This window comes from Apodemus sylvaticus, chromosome 7 (genome assembly GCF_947179515.1).
Source record: "Apodemus sylvaticus chromosome 7, mApoSyl1.1, whole genome shotgun sequence".
Lineage (NCBI taxonomy): Eukaryota > Metazoa > Chordata > Mammalia > Rodentia > Muridae > Apodemus > Apodemus sylvaticus.
Genome location: NC_067478.1, coordinates 25,873,293 through 25,888,098, shown reverse-complemented (window position 1 = coordinate 25,888,098; position 14,806 = coordinate 25,873,293). Strand labels below are relative to the sequence as shown.

Sequence of the window (14,806 nt, the reverse complement as noted above, 5' to 3'; positions counted from 1 at the left end):
TCCTATCTGTGTCTTCCCCACAGTTCCGTCCTCTGCTCTGTAGAGTGCCAGTGGCTTCAGTTCAATAGTTCCCAAGGTCTCCCAGTGTGGTCTTTCCTGTAAACCTAATTTTCTGATGGAACCATTTCCACAGGGTCCAATTAGTGCTGGGCTAAGTAATAAAGAAGAATGTGATAATGAGTCTCAAGCTGTCTTTTGGTCATCGTAGTTTGGGTCACCCTCATCCCTGTAAGTACGAATCATCTCAGACGCTGGGCGTGCCACTGATGGAAAGGACCACTTATCCGCTGTCCAGGACTGCGAGCTGGGAGGCAAGTAACAACCCTGCAGACCATCTGCTTTCATGAGCCAAATCACGCCACAGGAGTTACTCCTCCAGGAACCAGAACCTCCCACATCTCTGGTGCTTGCACACGGAGATACACTTGCTTATTTCTATGTGTATAACACGTCCCCAAGCCTTACTCTTAGCTCCCTCTGCGTTGAGTTTCAGGCTGGCCATTAAAAGGTAGTTTCAAAGGCATTCGTAGAGCAGTAAAGGAGGCAGGAGGCTTTGCAACTTACATTAGCTATGTGTATGTGCATGTGTGTTTGTATTATGTATATGTGGTATTTGCTCATACATGCACAGTCCTCATACAAAGAGAAACTGAAAGACAGGGACACAGAGAGAATAGAGTTTTAGCTGATTGGACAAAGCTATTCAATTTCAAAGAAGTCAGACAAGGGGGGGGTGGTTTACCAAGTCTTGGATACTAGTAAAACCAGACATTTGAGGATTGATAATCAAAGTTATGGTATGTTCAGTGTTCTTCACACCACAATCTGAAATGGAAGCCTTCTGAATACTGTTATGACAACTACCTTGCAAGACGGGGCTCTGTATCCCAGCTTTATAGATATGGAAATCAAGGCTCAAAGGATTAATTCATTTTTGCCTAATCTCATCTAATGAGGGAGTAATGGGGCCAAGATTCAAGTTTCTCTGGCAGCTACACTCAAATTTTACTTCTCAGGACAGGGGAGAAATCTAAAATGTCTATGACAAAAAAACGATCCCATCCCAGAGTGCATGCAGGTGCGTACACTAGGCCAAACACTATTGGCTGCTCATGGCACAACTCAAGACCAGTGCAAGCAGTACAGAGAAGCCCTGAACACCTACAGAGCAGTCTGGGATCAGGCAAGGAAACAGCAACACACCTGAGGCAGAGGTTTGGCTTTCTGTGAGGGGCCATCCCAGAGTGCTCCTAGAGAAGAGTTTGGCCATGTGTGACTACACGGGTAATAATGAGAACAAAGCTGAGGAAAACCTAACCATAAGGCCGGAGGTAACTAGGGACCACTGAAGGTCAGAGTACACTCTAGTTCAATGCTTAGAAATGTTTGGGGCCTTGTGCTTCAGCTGGAGCGGCAACTTTATGGACCGTTGAAGAGCCCAAGATGACTGAGGACAATTCCCTGCAGGAGTACACAGTGCCCTTAAGGACAGGCGATGCAATGTGTAATACTGTGCAGTATTCAAAGGTGGTTTCCAGTCTGTGCATGAAAGAATAGTGCTGCTTTTTTGAGCAAGAACACTGGTTCCCATAGGTACAAGCAAGTGCTGAGTCCCACCTCACACACAGGCCTGCTGACACACACACTCACCAGGAGAGCCTGTAGTAACTGATGGTCTATAGCCAAGGGCTGTGTTGAATGATCTCTATACCTGGAGTCCGGCCTAGAAAGAGAATGTGTACTGAGCCCTTGGGGTTGGGAGTCCACTAGCATTATATTAAATTTACCACAAACCTTCAGGTGACTGGAATTCATTATCTTTCTTTGACACATTGTGCCTTTCCCTAGAATAGTTCCCAAGCATGGTTCATAGTACATATGTATATAACCTGGGCATATTAAGAAATCCAAGAAGGGCTTGTTTTTTTATGTGTATCCTAGGCATAGGAGTGCAAAGAAGCAGTTTTAACTGCCCAACTACTTTAGTATGTCTTCTTCTGGGACACGGTTGCACTGGAAGCTCAACATTAGGTGGAAAACCCCAGCAGTGACGGTCAGGAGTTAGCATCTAGGTCTCCTGCAGCAAGAAGTAAGACATAACAAAGGCAGAACACAGATGCTCCATCTCCCAGGAGTTTGAGACCAGGAGAGCGCTTGAAAACAGTTGTCCAGAGGGTGTGTACAACTCAGAAGGCCTGTGCCACTCAGCTAGGCAGCTCCAGACACACTCCAAGTTGTTTTCTTTCCCACCCGTGAACTCAGATGTGCACTGAGAAAGACGGCTAGCTATCCCTCTGTTCGGTCTCTCTCACGGGCCCTCCTGAGTCTTATCCTTTTTGATGATGGGAATAGAAATGATAGAGGCCTTAAAAATGGCGCTATCAGAAGCAGTGTGTGTCATGGACAAAACTTAGTTTTATTGTTTCTCCCAAATACTCCTCAGGGATTATATGATTTAGAAATGTAAACTTCAAGTGCATTAAAATAAAGAAAGTCTGCCCTGTAAATGTTAAATAAACTGTTATAATAAATGTGTCTGTTGTGACCAAACAGTACTTGTTTATTTATAAATAAATAAATAAATAAATAAGTAAATAGATAAATAAATGGTAAATTGTGCTCTTTGCAGCCCCCTTGTGGTTTGAAGGAGAAAGACAAGGAGAATCCAGAGTAGCTCTGGTTCTCAAGGCCAAAAAACTTTTATAGTAGAATAACGTGAAATGGATGTATTCTAAGGGAAGAAAATTACGGATTTAGATCATCTTATATATAATTATTCACATAATCTAGATCTGTGGAAGCCTGCATTTGTTGTTGATTTCTGTTCTCTCCCTCTCCTCTCATTTCCCATTCTCAGCAAACTCAGCAACATGTTATACACGGAGTTCTCTTCCCAAATTACTCCTTCCTTAATTCTTACTCACCGTGAGCTTCCTACCTGCAACAATGTGATAAACGACCTCGGAAGAATGAACTCTGCCTGCCTAGCCAAGTGTTCATCTGGAAGGAGGACAGACCGACCGTCTGGGCACTCGGGTTTTATCCTTATTTTCACCAGAACAACAGCATATCACATTGGTCTCTTCATACAGACAACCTTTTACCATAACACTTAAAAAAAACATTTCCATAATGAATTTTTCTGTCTTCTCAAAAAAGAAAAAAAAATAAATTCCTTGTTAAGGAATAAGGAGAGGTGAATGTTTGGACACTCCTGCATAAAATCTTTTCCAGATTTTGTCACCAGAAATTAATAGATTAAAAAGAATAGGAATATCTCTCTTCCCAAATATATCACTTGCAAATGACAGGCAGCTCTCGGAGCCCAGACAACACAAATGGAATGGCTTGCTTCCGCAACTCCCCAGAGAGATCCAGGCTGCTGTGCGTTCCATCCCAGCTAGGCTAGCAAGCCTCTAAATCAAGCTGTCTCTACTTGCAAATCTTTCCCCAACAAGGACAAAAACTCTGTCTTCAAAATATCGCCAGACAGAATTGCAAGGACCACATATCCCCTGTTCACCTGGCAATAACCAAAAGCACGCCCTCCTCGTCAACAGCGCAAGAGAATCAACAAGTTACCATTTAAGCCAAGCGCTCCATCGTGCAATCAGCTCCAGCCTCCCTGAGCCCACCATCACACACCCCATTTGACTCCTGCGATGCTTCCCAGCCTTCCACTACCGCGTGACCTTCTGTTTCAGACCCGCCCTCCAGATGCGGACTCCCCAACCTGCGCTTCATCCCAGCGCTTCCAGACAGCTGTCAAAGTCTGGGGCATGCCGGCTTCTAGGTTCCCCTGATAACGCCAGCGTTCCGGAGAATCTTGAAGGATTAGAGAGGTCAAGATCAATTAGAAAAACCAGAGAGGAGCTCTGGGCTTGGAGAATCGGACCTCCGGAGAAAAGCCGAGTATGAGCCGCAGGAGCAACCATCATATCCCGCGCTTCTTCCGGACTCTGCCCATCTTGAGGGCATGCGTTCTCTGGGGAGCCAGAGCCCGCGATGCGGAGCCTGCGGAGCTCCGGGATGCGGGCAAGGCTTTCAGGAGCTTACAAGTTCCCACACCATTCTCAAGCTGGAGTGCTAGTCCAGCTCGTCTAGCTCCTTTGCAGACGCCCCTGGCTCTTGTCCCCAAGGCAGGAGCAGACAGACACCTGCTTCACCTACCCCCCAAACCCCGGCTACAGCGCCCTTGTCCTGCCTTGCTCAAAGCATCCCTGAGCCAAAACTGCGATGCTTCCACCCCAGTACACAGGGTCCCCAAAGTTCTCTGTACTCCACAGACCTCCCCTTCTCCTTGGCGCCAGGACCCCGCCCAGAGGTTGAGCTGGAGAACCTCTTGGGTCCACAGCTAAGGGCGCTGACTTCGAGGACCGTGCGCGCAGAAGCCAAAGCTGCTACAAGGGTGGGTGTTGCACGCCTAAGTCTGGGGTCCGAACCCTCGAGCCCGCCCTGCCTCCTTCCTGGAGAGAAACAAACTTCCCCAGCACCCACCTTTCGCCGCGAGGAGGCGGCGCCGCCGGCTGTCCCCACCGTCTCCGCTGCCGCCGCCGCTCCCTACGCCCAGCACCAGCAGGAGCGGCACCAAGCACAGCCTCCCCGGCAGCATCCTCACCGCCTGCGCCGCCACCGAGCTGCCGCCGCCGCCGCCGCCGCCTACCGCCCGCGCCGGTCTCGCCTGCCGGTGTCCGCTGGTGTCCGCCGGTGCCTGCCGCGCCGCCTCGCTGTCGCTGCCGGGTGCGCTTCTGGAGCCGCCGCCGCCGCCGCCCTCACCACCGCCTCCGCTGCCCTTCGCCGCGTCGCTCGCTCGCCGGCAACAGCAGCACTCACTGGCGCGGACCCGGAGCGGCTCCGGCGCTCACCCCGGGACGGCCCGTGACGTCACGGAGGGAGGGAGGCGGCTCGTGCATATTCATGAGACGCGGACACTGGTGCGGGGTTGCGCGCTCCCCCGCCTCGCAGCTCCGGCCCCCCAACTTTCCTCAGCCATCCCCTATGCTGCTCGCTCGCGTGATCCGACTGGGTCAGGCGCTGGCTCCTTCAGGGAAGCCTTAGGGCCTGTGGTCCCCCATGCGGCTCTCCAAATGGCATCCGCAAGGCACTGCGAGCGCCACAACCAAGTGATCACCCACCGGCCCGAGGACCTTCGGTAGAGATACAGACCGCCCTATGGTGATGCGCCCTTTGAACCTACATCCCTGCAGAGGGGCCAGGATGGTGTGTCTGTGGGCCCTGCCCTTGGCTGTGGTCTAGGGATGGACGCTCTATGCCGCCTGGTCTGGGGAGGGCGCCAGGCGCTTGCTAGAGCTGCAAAACGCCAATGCCTCTAGGAGTTGTAGGGCAGAGATCGCTTAAGACCTGCGTAGCAATGCCCGGGCTCTGCGCCATCTCTAGAAGCAAGGGACAGCCACGGCTGGAGTCAGAGGGATTAGCTAAAGTCAGAAAAGGCAACCTTCAAGTATGCAGTGGGAAACCATTCAAACTTCCCCCTCAGAAGTTTCAACCTTTACATTGGCACTACCTAGGGAAAGAGCATGTCATTTGGTGTCATGCCTTCTAAAATCTCAAGCCAGGGAATACTGTCCCTGGAGGTGAGGTTCATATCCTTCTCCACAGTCTCAACCACACTCAGGCTTCCAAAGGATCGAGAAGGTTCCTAGCAAAATCAACTAACGGCTCCGAATAAATCACTGGCTGTATTTCCACAGATAGGCTATTTTCTCACGATCCAAGGGTCATATGTAGTTGAGAAATGAGGTAAACAGAAAAACACAGAAACAAAGAAAATTATCCCTTCGTTCATCATTCATTCAAGATATTTCCTGAGCACTAAAGGATTGTAGATGCCGGGTTAGGCAACGAAGGACACAAGGTGTTTTGTCCCTCTGGGAATAGCCAAAGGGGGTGAAAGCAGGGGGTTAAGGTCCCCAGGTTATGGTCCTGCACATTCTTTATGTTGCTCGATGCAAGCCTGTACAAATCAATTATCCAAATGTGTATATTGCAACACGGACTGAACAGCATCTCATAATTAATAAGTGTAGTTCGGAGTACTCAACCAAGCCATAAAATACATTAAGAGCCTTCTGCTGCCCAGCCTCCCTGTGTGGTCCTGGCAGTACACTGGGAGCCCTGTGGTGGTGAAAACAGACTAAAACTTTTGAGACACCAAGAAGTGCTTGTGAAAAGCTGCAAATCCTGGTGGCTGCAGGGGGCTCAGCCCAGACTGTGCTCTTTGCCCGCAGGGTCCTCTTTAGTCCAGGAAGCAACACCTGTATTCCTATTGTTCTTGTTTCTGGAGGACATGGGGGCTTAGCAAGGTAAGGGCTACCAAGAACCAAGCCAACATCAAGACCTCACCCTTCTCAGGTTTTAAGTCATAACCCAGAAAGAATAGCCTGCAGTGGTGGGTGCTGACCATGCAAAGTCAGAGAAGCCAGGGAATGAGAGAAATGTTAAATGGACTCATTTTCTTTCCTTGTGCTCCACCCCATTCGGTAGATATTTACTCCCCTTGTTTACTCAAATAAGAACCTCCTTACAGAATGAACACCGCCATCCCTGGAGGTCCTTAAGCTAACTGTTGTTAAAATCAACTGGTCCCAAATATTTGACATGAAGTTTCAAATTCAGACCAAATAATGAGAAGCAAAAAATAGAATTAATTGTAAAACATCCCCCTCAAGCAGGAAATGACCAGGAAAGAACATCACAGAGAACCACAGTGGGGTTAGGGCGCTTACCAACAGGTGCAGCTTGGCTATCATCCATCTCTTCTCCTTGAGAAGGAAGAGGAGAGCATTTGCTAGACCAAGCTCTGCAGAAGCCTCTGTCTAGTCATGCCTCTCTGGGGCTGGGCCCTCTAATGGTGTTCTCCCACTCCAGCTCTCAGCTTGGCTGCGTAGTTTGCTCTGACCTGGACAGTAGCATTCTTGATTGCATTTTTCTTTCTTGGACTCCTGCCTGTCACAAGAAGAAACTCCCAGGCTAAACCTGCAGGAGAGTTAGACACCTTGGTGTACATTGATACGGCATAGTTGAGCTGTCCCAGACAGCTAATGCTACTTTAACCTGGTCAGTACAAATGACCCACACGTTGACCACAGCCACATGAGCAAGCTCAGGCAAGCTCAGCCAAGCTGGGCACACGTCAGAACTGTCCAGCTGACAATTAAAAAATATAAATGGTTGTTCCATTAAGTCACCGTGTTTGGGAGTAATTGATTAGGCAATACTATATCCACTGCATAAGGTCATTACAAGAAGTGAAAAATGAATATGAGACACTCAATACGCTGCACATGGTCAATGTTTAATAAATGCAAAAATGTTTCCATCTTCACCTACTTTCCAAGGCTCTGAAATGCCTGTCAAACCATGATTTGGCTTGCTTGGGCCAGGGAAAGACAAAATGACCTGGGATAAAGTAAATGAAAGTAAGAAAGTGTATCTTAAAAATACTCAGATCACAAGAACTTCCAGGCGTGCTGTTTGTACATACAGTGCACCACTAAGCTGCACACTCTCCTGGGTCACTCCAGATACAAGGATCATACCAAGCAACCCAGCAACCAACGGGTCCCATCCCCTCATGCTGGACTGGGCAATGAGGGTCCTATATTTCCCGGCTCCTTTAATTTTTGCAGCAGCAGTTGCTATTTCCTACTTTATTGCGATCTGATTTCTACCTCCCAAAGTTTGAATAACGTATCAACATTCGCATAATTGAGCAGAATATCAATTCACATCTGCCTAATTCCACATTCTATCTTTTGCCCATATGTGATGGATTCAGGGAGAGGCACAGGGGAAATATAAGCAATGAAAAAAATTGGATCAGATCAGAAAAGGTAGCTCTGGGGTTTGACTTTTTAAACCACTCTCTTCCATCACCTCTGAGTAATGACCGTGTAAGTAGCCAATTATCACCAAAATGGTGATCCACAGCTCTGAATTTGTTGGGGCACACTCTTTATCCTTGATTTACTCTTGTTTGTTTAAAGGTCTCGCTCAAAATTTCATGAGCTAGAGGCCTTAGCTGCTATAAACCTCTAATCCAGGGGCCCACCTGCAAAGCAATAGCAAATCTCCAGCAATTCATCTGGGTCAATAGTTTTAACAAATAAGTATCTCCCCTGCTCCAGAAAATAGAATCTCATAGGAGCAGATCTCACATGAACACAGCCGTTCTTGTTCATTTTCACCAGGGTCATTAGTGTTTTGCCCAATTAAGCCCCAAAACATAGCCCCTGAATAATTTAAGCTGAATAAATGAAGAAAATAAAGAAATTATACCTACTTATGGAAACTTATTTTTAAAAAGAAAAATTGAATAGAAATTTTCCACATGACCCATGTTAATTCAACTAAAAGTACTTGAGTTTGAAGAACTGGCTGGTATTGTGTCAAGTTGACCCAAGCTAAAGTCATCATCAGAGAGGAAGGACCCACCATTGAGGAAATGCCTCCATAGGATCCAGTTTAATTAAGGCATTTTCTCAATTAGTGATCAATCAGAGAGGGCCCAGCCCATTTGTGGGCGGTGCAATCCTTTGGCTGGTGGTCCTGGGTTCCATAAGAAAGCAGGCTGAGCAAGCCAGGGGAAGCAAACCAGTAAGCAGCGCCCCTCCATGGGCTCTGCATTACTTCTTGACTCTAGGTTCCTGCCTTGCTTGAGTTCCTGTCCCGAGGTGATGTGTAATCTTAATAAACCCTTTCCTCCCCAATTTGCTTGTCTTTTTTTTTTTTTTTTTTTTTTTTTTTTTTTTTGGTTATGGTGTGTTTTGTTGAAGCCATGTGACTTTGTTGCATAAGTCAGGTGGAAAACTACTGGTGCTCAAAAAACTAGAATTGTAAATGTTTCCCCAAGACCATCTCTGCAGGTAAAAGAGTCTCTATGGCCCAAAAGCATCTAAATTTATCACTGAATCTTCTGCATTGCTCTGAAAAAAAAACTGATACAAAGACAGATGCTGCTGATACAATAGGAATTTGGTTCGTTGATTGGTTGGTTGGTTGTTGGTTGGTTGGTTGGTTGTTGGTTGGTTGGTTGTTGGTGGGTTGGTTGTTGGTGGGTTGGTTGTTGGTGGGTTGTTGGTTGGTTGGTTGGTTGGCTGGTGGTGGGTTATTGGTTGGTTGGTTGGTTGGTTGGTTGGTTGATTGGTGGTGGGTTGTTAGTTGGTTGGTTGTAGGTTGGTTGGTTGGCTGGTTGGATGGTTGATTGGTGGTTGGTGGTGGGTTGTTGTTTGGTTGGTTGTTGGTTAGTTGGTTGGTTGGTTGGTTGGTTGATTGGTGGTGGGTTGTTGGTTGGCTGTTGGTTGGTTGGTTGGTTGGTTGGTTGGTTGGTTGGTTAGTGGTAGGTTGTTGGTTGGTTGGTTGGTTGGTTGTTGGTTGGTTGGTAGTGGTTTGTTGGTTGGGTTGTTGATTATTGGTGGGTTGTTGTTTGGTTGGTTGTTGGTTAATTGGCTGGTTGATTGGTGGTAGGTTGGTGGTTGGTGGTTGTTTGGTTGGTTGGTTGGTTGGTTAGTGGTAGGTTGTTGTTGGTTGGTTGGTTGGTTGTTGGTTGCTTGGTTGGCTTGTGCAAGGGATGGTAGTTGCTAAGTAAAGAGGAGATGGAGTCCTAAATGAGTGTATATTATTGACATGGGCATACCATGTCCAGGACCTAATACCTCAGGCCCATGGGACTGGCAAAGCCTCCTTTCCCACCACTGGGCAAAAAGAGGCTCAGATGGAGGGTAAAGCCTTCCCCTATAGTTTGAGTCAAGTGTTAGCAGTGTGTGAACAATCTAGCAGCTGCAGCTTCTTCCTCCAGATGTAAATAGCCTGAGACTGCAGCCTACAGACACCTGCTACAGGGACTAGCTAACTTCTCCCCTGTGCTCAACATAGCATACTGAGTTTCTAAGTTGTTGAATCACTCGATCAGAGTGCACATGGCCCACCTGACCCCAGCTTTTCGGTATTTCTGTGTGTCGGTCTTTTCTTTATCTCAGTCACCCAGTCAGGTCAAGTCCCACCATTCAGCCTTGGTGCCCTGATCAGAAAAAGTAGAAAGAAAAGGGAAAAAAACCTATGTTATTCATTACAGTGAGACATTAATACTGTCCTATGTTCTTCTTGGAGATACAAACACACATACACATGTCCTGGGGTAGTTTCTGAGAAAACAGCCATAATGTTCAGTGACATTTCTTTCACTGTGAGACAGAATCTTTGTATTCTTTCTTTGAATCTGAGCACTGACTTCAGCATCAGTGACATTATGTGACTTCTCAGTGCCAATCAGAATAGCTTCTGCCTAGTTTGCTAGGATGTTTATGTATGAGGTCTAGCTTCTCACATGAAAGTCCTGAGATCCCTATATGGGAGCACTGAAGGCTGTGTGGAGGGTTTCATTAAGTAAGATCGATGGTCTGAGCTAAGTTGGACATTTGAATCATCCTAGAAGTCCTAGATAATCAACTTGCTAGCTGTGAAATCAGCCCATGCCCAGGATCCACCTCTACTTGAGACATTTATCTTCCCAAATGTAGCCTTGGTACTGTGCAATAAAATCAAGTTGTTTCTACTAGGTCTTGAGTCAACTCCTGGCCACAGAACTCAGCACAACCGAATGGTTGTATATGCTGTTTTAGTCAGGCTTTTATTGCTATGAAGAGACATGATAACAGAGGCAACTCTTATAAGGGACAACATCTTATTGGGTCTGGCTGACAATTTCAGAGGTTCAGTTCATTATCATCTGTTGGGAACCAGAGAGCTTGGCTCAACGCCCCCAGCTAAGCTGTTTGCACAGGTTTCTTGAGAGCAAAAAACATCCCATGGCTTAGCTTGATTCCTGCCTTCCTGCCCGGTGTGGTACGGACTTCCCAGGTGCTTGACCTATGACTATAATTTTTCCTGTTCCCTTCCCTGGCCTCTAGTATATATATTGCTGATCTCTCAGTAAGGCTTGGGCATTCTCCTTGCAGAATGACCCGTGTCTGTGTTTTTTGTTAATCCCCCAGGCCTACGCCCGATACTCGGTAACCTGGCAGCAGGGTGCTGTCAATCATCATGGCAGAAAGCATGGCAGTGTCCAAGCAGACATGGTGCTGGAGAAGGAGCTAAGAGTTCTTCATCTTGATCCAAAGGCACCCAGAAGGAGACGCCCATCTCTTTCACACTGGACAGAGTTTGAGCACCAGTAGCCCCCACATCCCACCCCTACAATGGCACATTTCCTCCAACAAGCCCTCACCTATTCTAACAAAGGCACACCTTCTAATAGTGTCACTATTAGGAGGCCAAGCATTCAAATACATGAGTCTATGGGGGCCAAACTTATTCAGATCACTACAAATGCTGTTAAGGTTTAGGGTGGTTTAATAAAAATCAAGAACAACATATTTATTCTCAGTTTTCCTTACAATAAGGACTAGTAGGAAGGAAATATGTTGGTAATTAAAGTGTAAGTATCCATCCCCCTTGAGTAGCTCAAATTTTGAGACTTGCAGAGTAAAACAATAGGGTTGGTTTATAAAGATGGATCCAGAGGAGCTTAGTAACATGCTTCTAAACTCAGAAAGGTTGGGTCTGTAGCCACAGTTCAACTGTGGTTTTCCTCTAGGTATCTCCTAAGAAAACTCCTTAGCATTTGTACTTCACTTTCCTTTGGAGACCAAGGAAGCCTGGTTGCTTTCAGAGCTAAATGAAAAACCAACCAGCTAAATTCTCTTTCTGCCCTATGCGAGGGGCACAGTAAATCCAACCATCGATAGTTACGGTGGGCACTCAGTGTCACACAGGTTACAGATAGCTTATACTGATTCTTAGTTTATCATATGGTGTTTCTATACAGGTAAAATGTAGATGGGTGTGGACACAGATGGCTCCACACTAGCCCCAGCAGCACCAACCTTGCCAGTGTTGTCAAGGAAGCACCAACCTATACTACCTGTCAGAGCACTTTGGGTGTGCTGAGATTACCTAAATCTAGCCTAGCCTAAATTCCAGGGTTCTGCTCCATTAAGGGATACTAAAGGAACCCATCCTTTATGGAGTAGACACAGTATACTCTACCTCATCGAAGCCAGCAAAAGACTGAAAAAGAGATTTCTTATTTCCACTTAGACATCTAAGAAAAGTAAAAGCTTAAAGGTATCAAACGACCTGCACCAGGAGATTAAGGAGCCTTCTTGTAGGCAGTCAATGAAATCCTGAGCAAATGTGTATTTTTGACATGACGACTGTCATGTCAAGCACCCATGCTTCAGATCCATGGCAATCAATGGCGAGACCTTCCCCAGACCAGGCTCAGGGAAATGGACAGGCCTTCCCTTGGTCAGAATACAAATGGCAATAATGTGTGCAGAAAGCATCAGCCACAGCTTCCTCCACCAGGATGACTGCAGCCTGGGACTGATACCTTACTAAGATTAGCTAACCTGCATCCTCATTGAGGCGTATATATAAAGTCATCTCCTTCATTAATATCTAATAAATCTGTTTCTCGGCTGCTGGTACTTCCCCATCAGAGCTTACAACGTACACAGGCATGTGCCTGTCATTTATTCCCACTGTGGACAGTGCCAAAGTCCTGTGGCTTGTGACACTTTCTGTAAATGAAGGAGCTGAGATTCGTAGTGAGACATGTCCGGCTTTAATGTGTGCCTAACCAAGTGTGTCAATGCTTCCTCCATCCCCACAGCTGTGGCTCTAAGGCTTGGAGAGACATGAGGTAGCTCTGCGGCCTTGACAAGTTTTGCAGGACAATGACTATCAGGTCCCTTGCATTCCCATGTGGGAGTTCTATCTCTCCCTTGTTTCTGTCATCATGGGCTGTCTTTCCTTGGGGACATTCATTCCTTCTTATTTTCTTCCTTTACCCCCAAGGGCTTGGAATGAGTCTCCTGTCACAAGTTACCTTCCTCTCACACGGGATTTTCATATAACCAGCAGCAGCTCCACCATCAAAATCTAGCTCTTTTTTTACTGCCAAGACACTCCTCCAGCCTCCAAAACCCTGTTTACACTTATAAGCAGAAAACCCAAGTTTTGTGTCTGAAACTCAGGACTTTGGACAGGCTGACCTCCATGTCTATTGATAACCCAACACTGACCCTATACAATACTGCCTCCATTACAAGCGTTCTCCACCCACCCAAACTGCTGTCTTCAGTGTTTACCAGTAAAGACCAGACCAATCCTGCTGCTACACATTTGCTCACATTTCATCATCTGCTGCTGTGGCTTAGACTGTGAAACTACCAATTTGTATATTGAAGTCATAATCCTCAGTACTTCAGAAGGTGTCTTTAAAAACAGGGTCTTATAAGCAGTGGGCAACTGAATGAGGCCCCTGGGTTAAAACCTGATCCAGTTTGGCTGGACTCTTATTTTATGGTTGTGAGCCTAGCCTTTAAGGGCTGAGCCATCTCTCCAGCCCAGCCGGACTCTTATAAGAAATGCTATACTCACACAGAACAGAGGGAAGACCACGGGAAGACAGAAAAGTCTCTACGTTCAAACTAGCGAGGTCTCAGAAGAAGCCAAGCCTGTAGATATGTTGACCTCAGGACCGGAATGGTGGCAAATGCACTTCAGTCTAATGCTTTGCTACCACAGTCCAGCAAAGGAATTCATCCACTACATCATCTCACCCTTTGCTCCCCACAAAGTCCACTCAGCTCTGATGCCAATCAAAACCTCTGCTCCTCCCCATCACTCCTCACACCTGTCTGGAGACCATCCAGGCTCTCTCTAAGCATCCTCTCTTTGGAACATTTGAGCTAACCACTCCTTGTCAGTCCTTGTGGTATAATTTACTCATGGTTGTTACTTTCTTCATTAGTTTCTAGTAGTATCCTATCAGAAATCACACTGGAGGAAAGGCGTGACCTACATACCAGAGCTCAGGAACGAGAAACCATTCCATGAATGAATGAGTGAAAAAAAAATGTTTTGCCTTTACTTTGTTTTTCTCTATTATTCATTTATTTTTACTAGATTCCTAACAGTCTGTTGCAAATCCACTAAAGTGGACATTGTTCTTACAAATGCCTAGAATTTCTATTTCCATGCGGTTTGAGTGTGACGGTGACAGATTCTTTTGTGGGGGCTGGGAAGCAGGGAGAAGGCAGGGTTTTTGAAGAGTAGCCAATGCAAGTGAGCTGTGCTTTCATTTTCTCCTTAGAGAAATTGAAGCAGAAATGTTGCATTACTGGTTTGAGGTCACGGTCTGGGCTAGACTCTAGTTCTCTTGAGTCTTGGTAGAAAGCAAAGTCATAAATATACAAACACTGATGCTTAAGATGCCTGGGGCTGACTGTGCTGGGAGTCAGGACTTGCTTTCTACTCATAAGGGAGTAAGACCGCAAACATATATTTTCTTCCCTAGCTCGGAGAAAGAGACTGCCTGTGCTTGCTCTCCAGGCCCTGACTGAAGATGACGAGCTGGCCTGCAAGAGTGCTCCGAGGAAACCATTTCACCTAAGTAATTTTAAATTTTTATGTCTTTCAATTTCTCAGTATTTAAGAATTTCTTTTCCAGGTCGGCATGGTTATGAGTAGTGAATCATGTGTCCAAAGGGGAAGGATGTATTATATCACCTTCCCACGACGTTCTGTAACATCTGGGACTGTTGAAAGCAGTGTGGAGTGGATGGGACATGATGAATGGTGGGCAGTTGCCAGTGGAGGAATTGAAGAAGGTTGTAAACCTGATGGCATCGCCCAAATGGCGATGTGCGGCTCGGTTCCCGCTCTCATCCAGGAGTAGCTTAACACCGGAATCTAACGTCGCTGACAAAGAGACTTTATT

General features: G+C 46.6%; 1 protein-coding gene across 1 annotated transcript in view; it reads right to left on the bottom strand.

Annotated features, from left to right (window-relative positions):
- Positions 1-4,812, bottom strand: part of Clstn2 (calsyntenin 2) — a 593,145-nt gene extending 588,333 nt beyond the window's left edge. The window contains exon 1 of the mRNA XM_052187584.1: positions 4,498-4,812. Within this exon, the coding sequence (XP_052043544.1) occupies positions 4,498-4,612 (115 nt within the window). The 5' untranslated portion in view covers positions 4,613-4,812. The remainder of the gene's footprint in view (positions 1-4,497) is intronic.
- Positions 4,813-14,806: the final 9,994 nt, after the last annotated feature.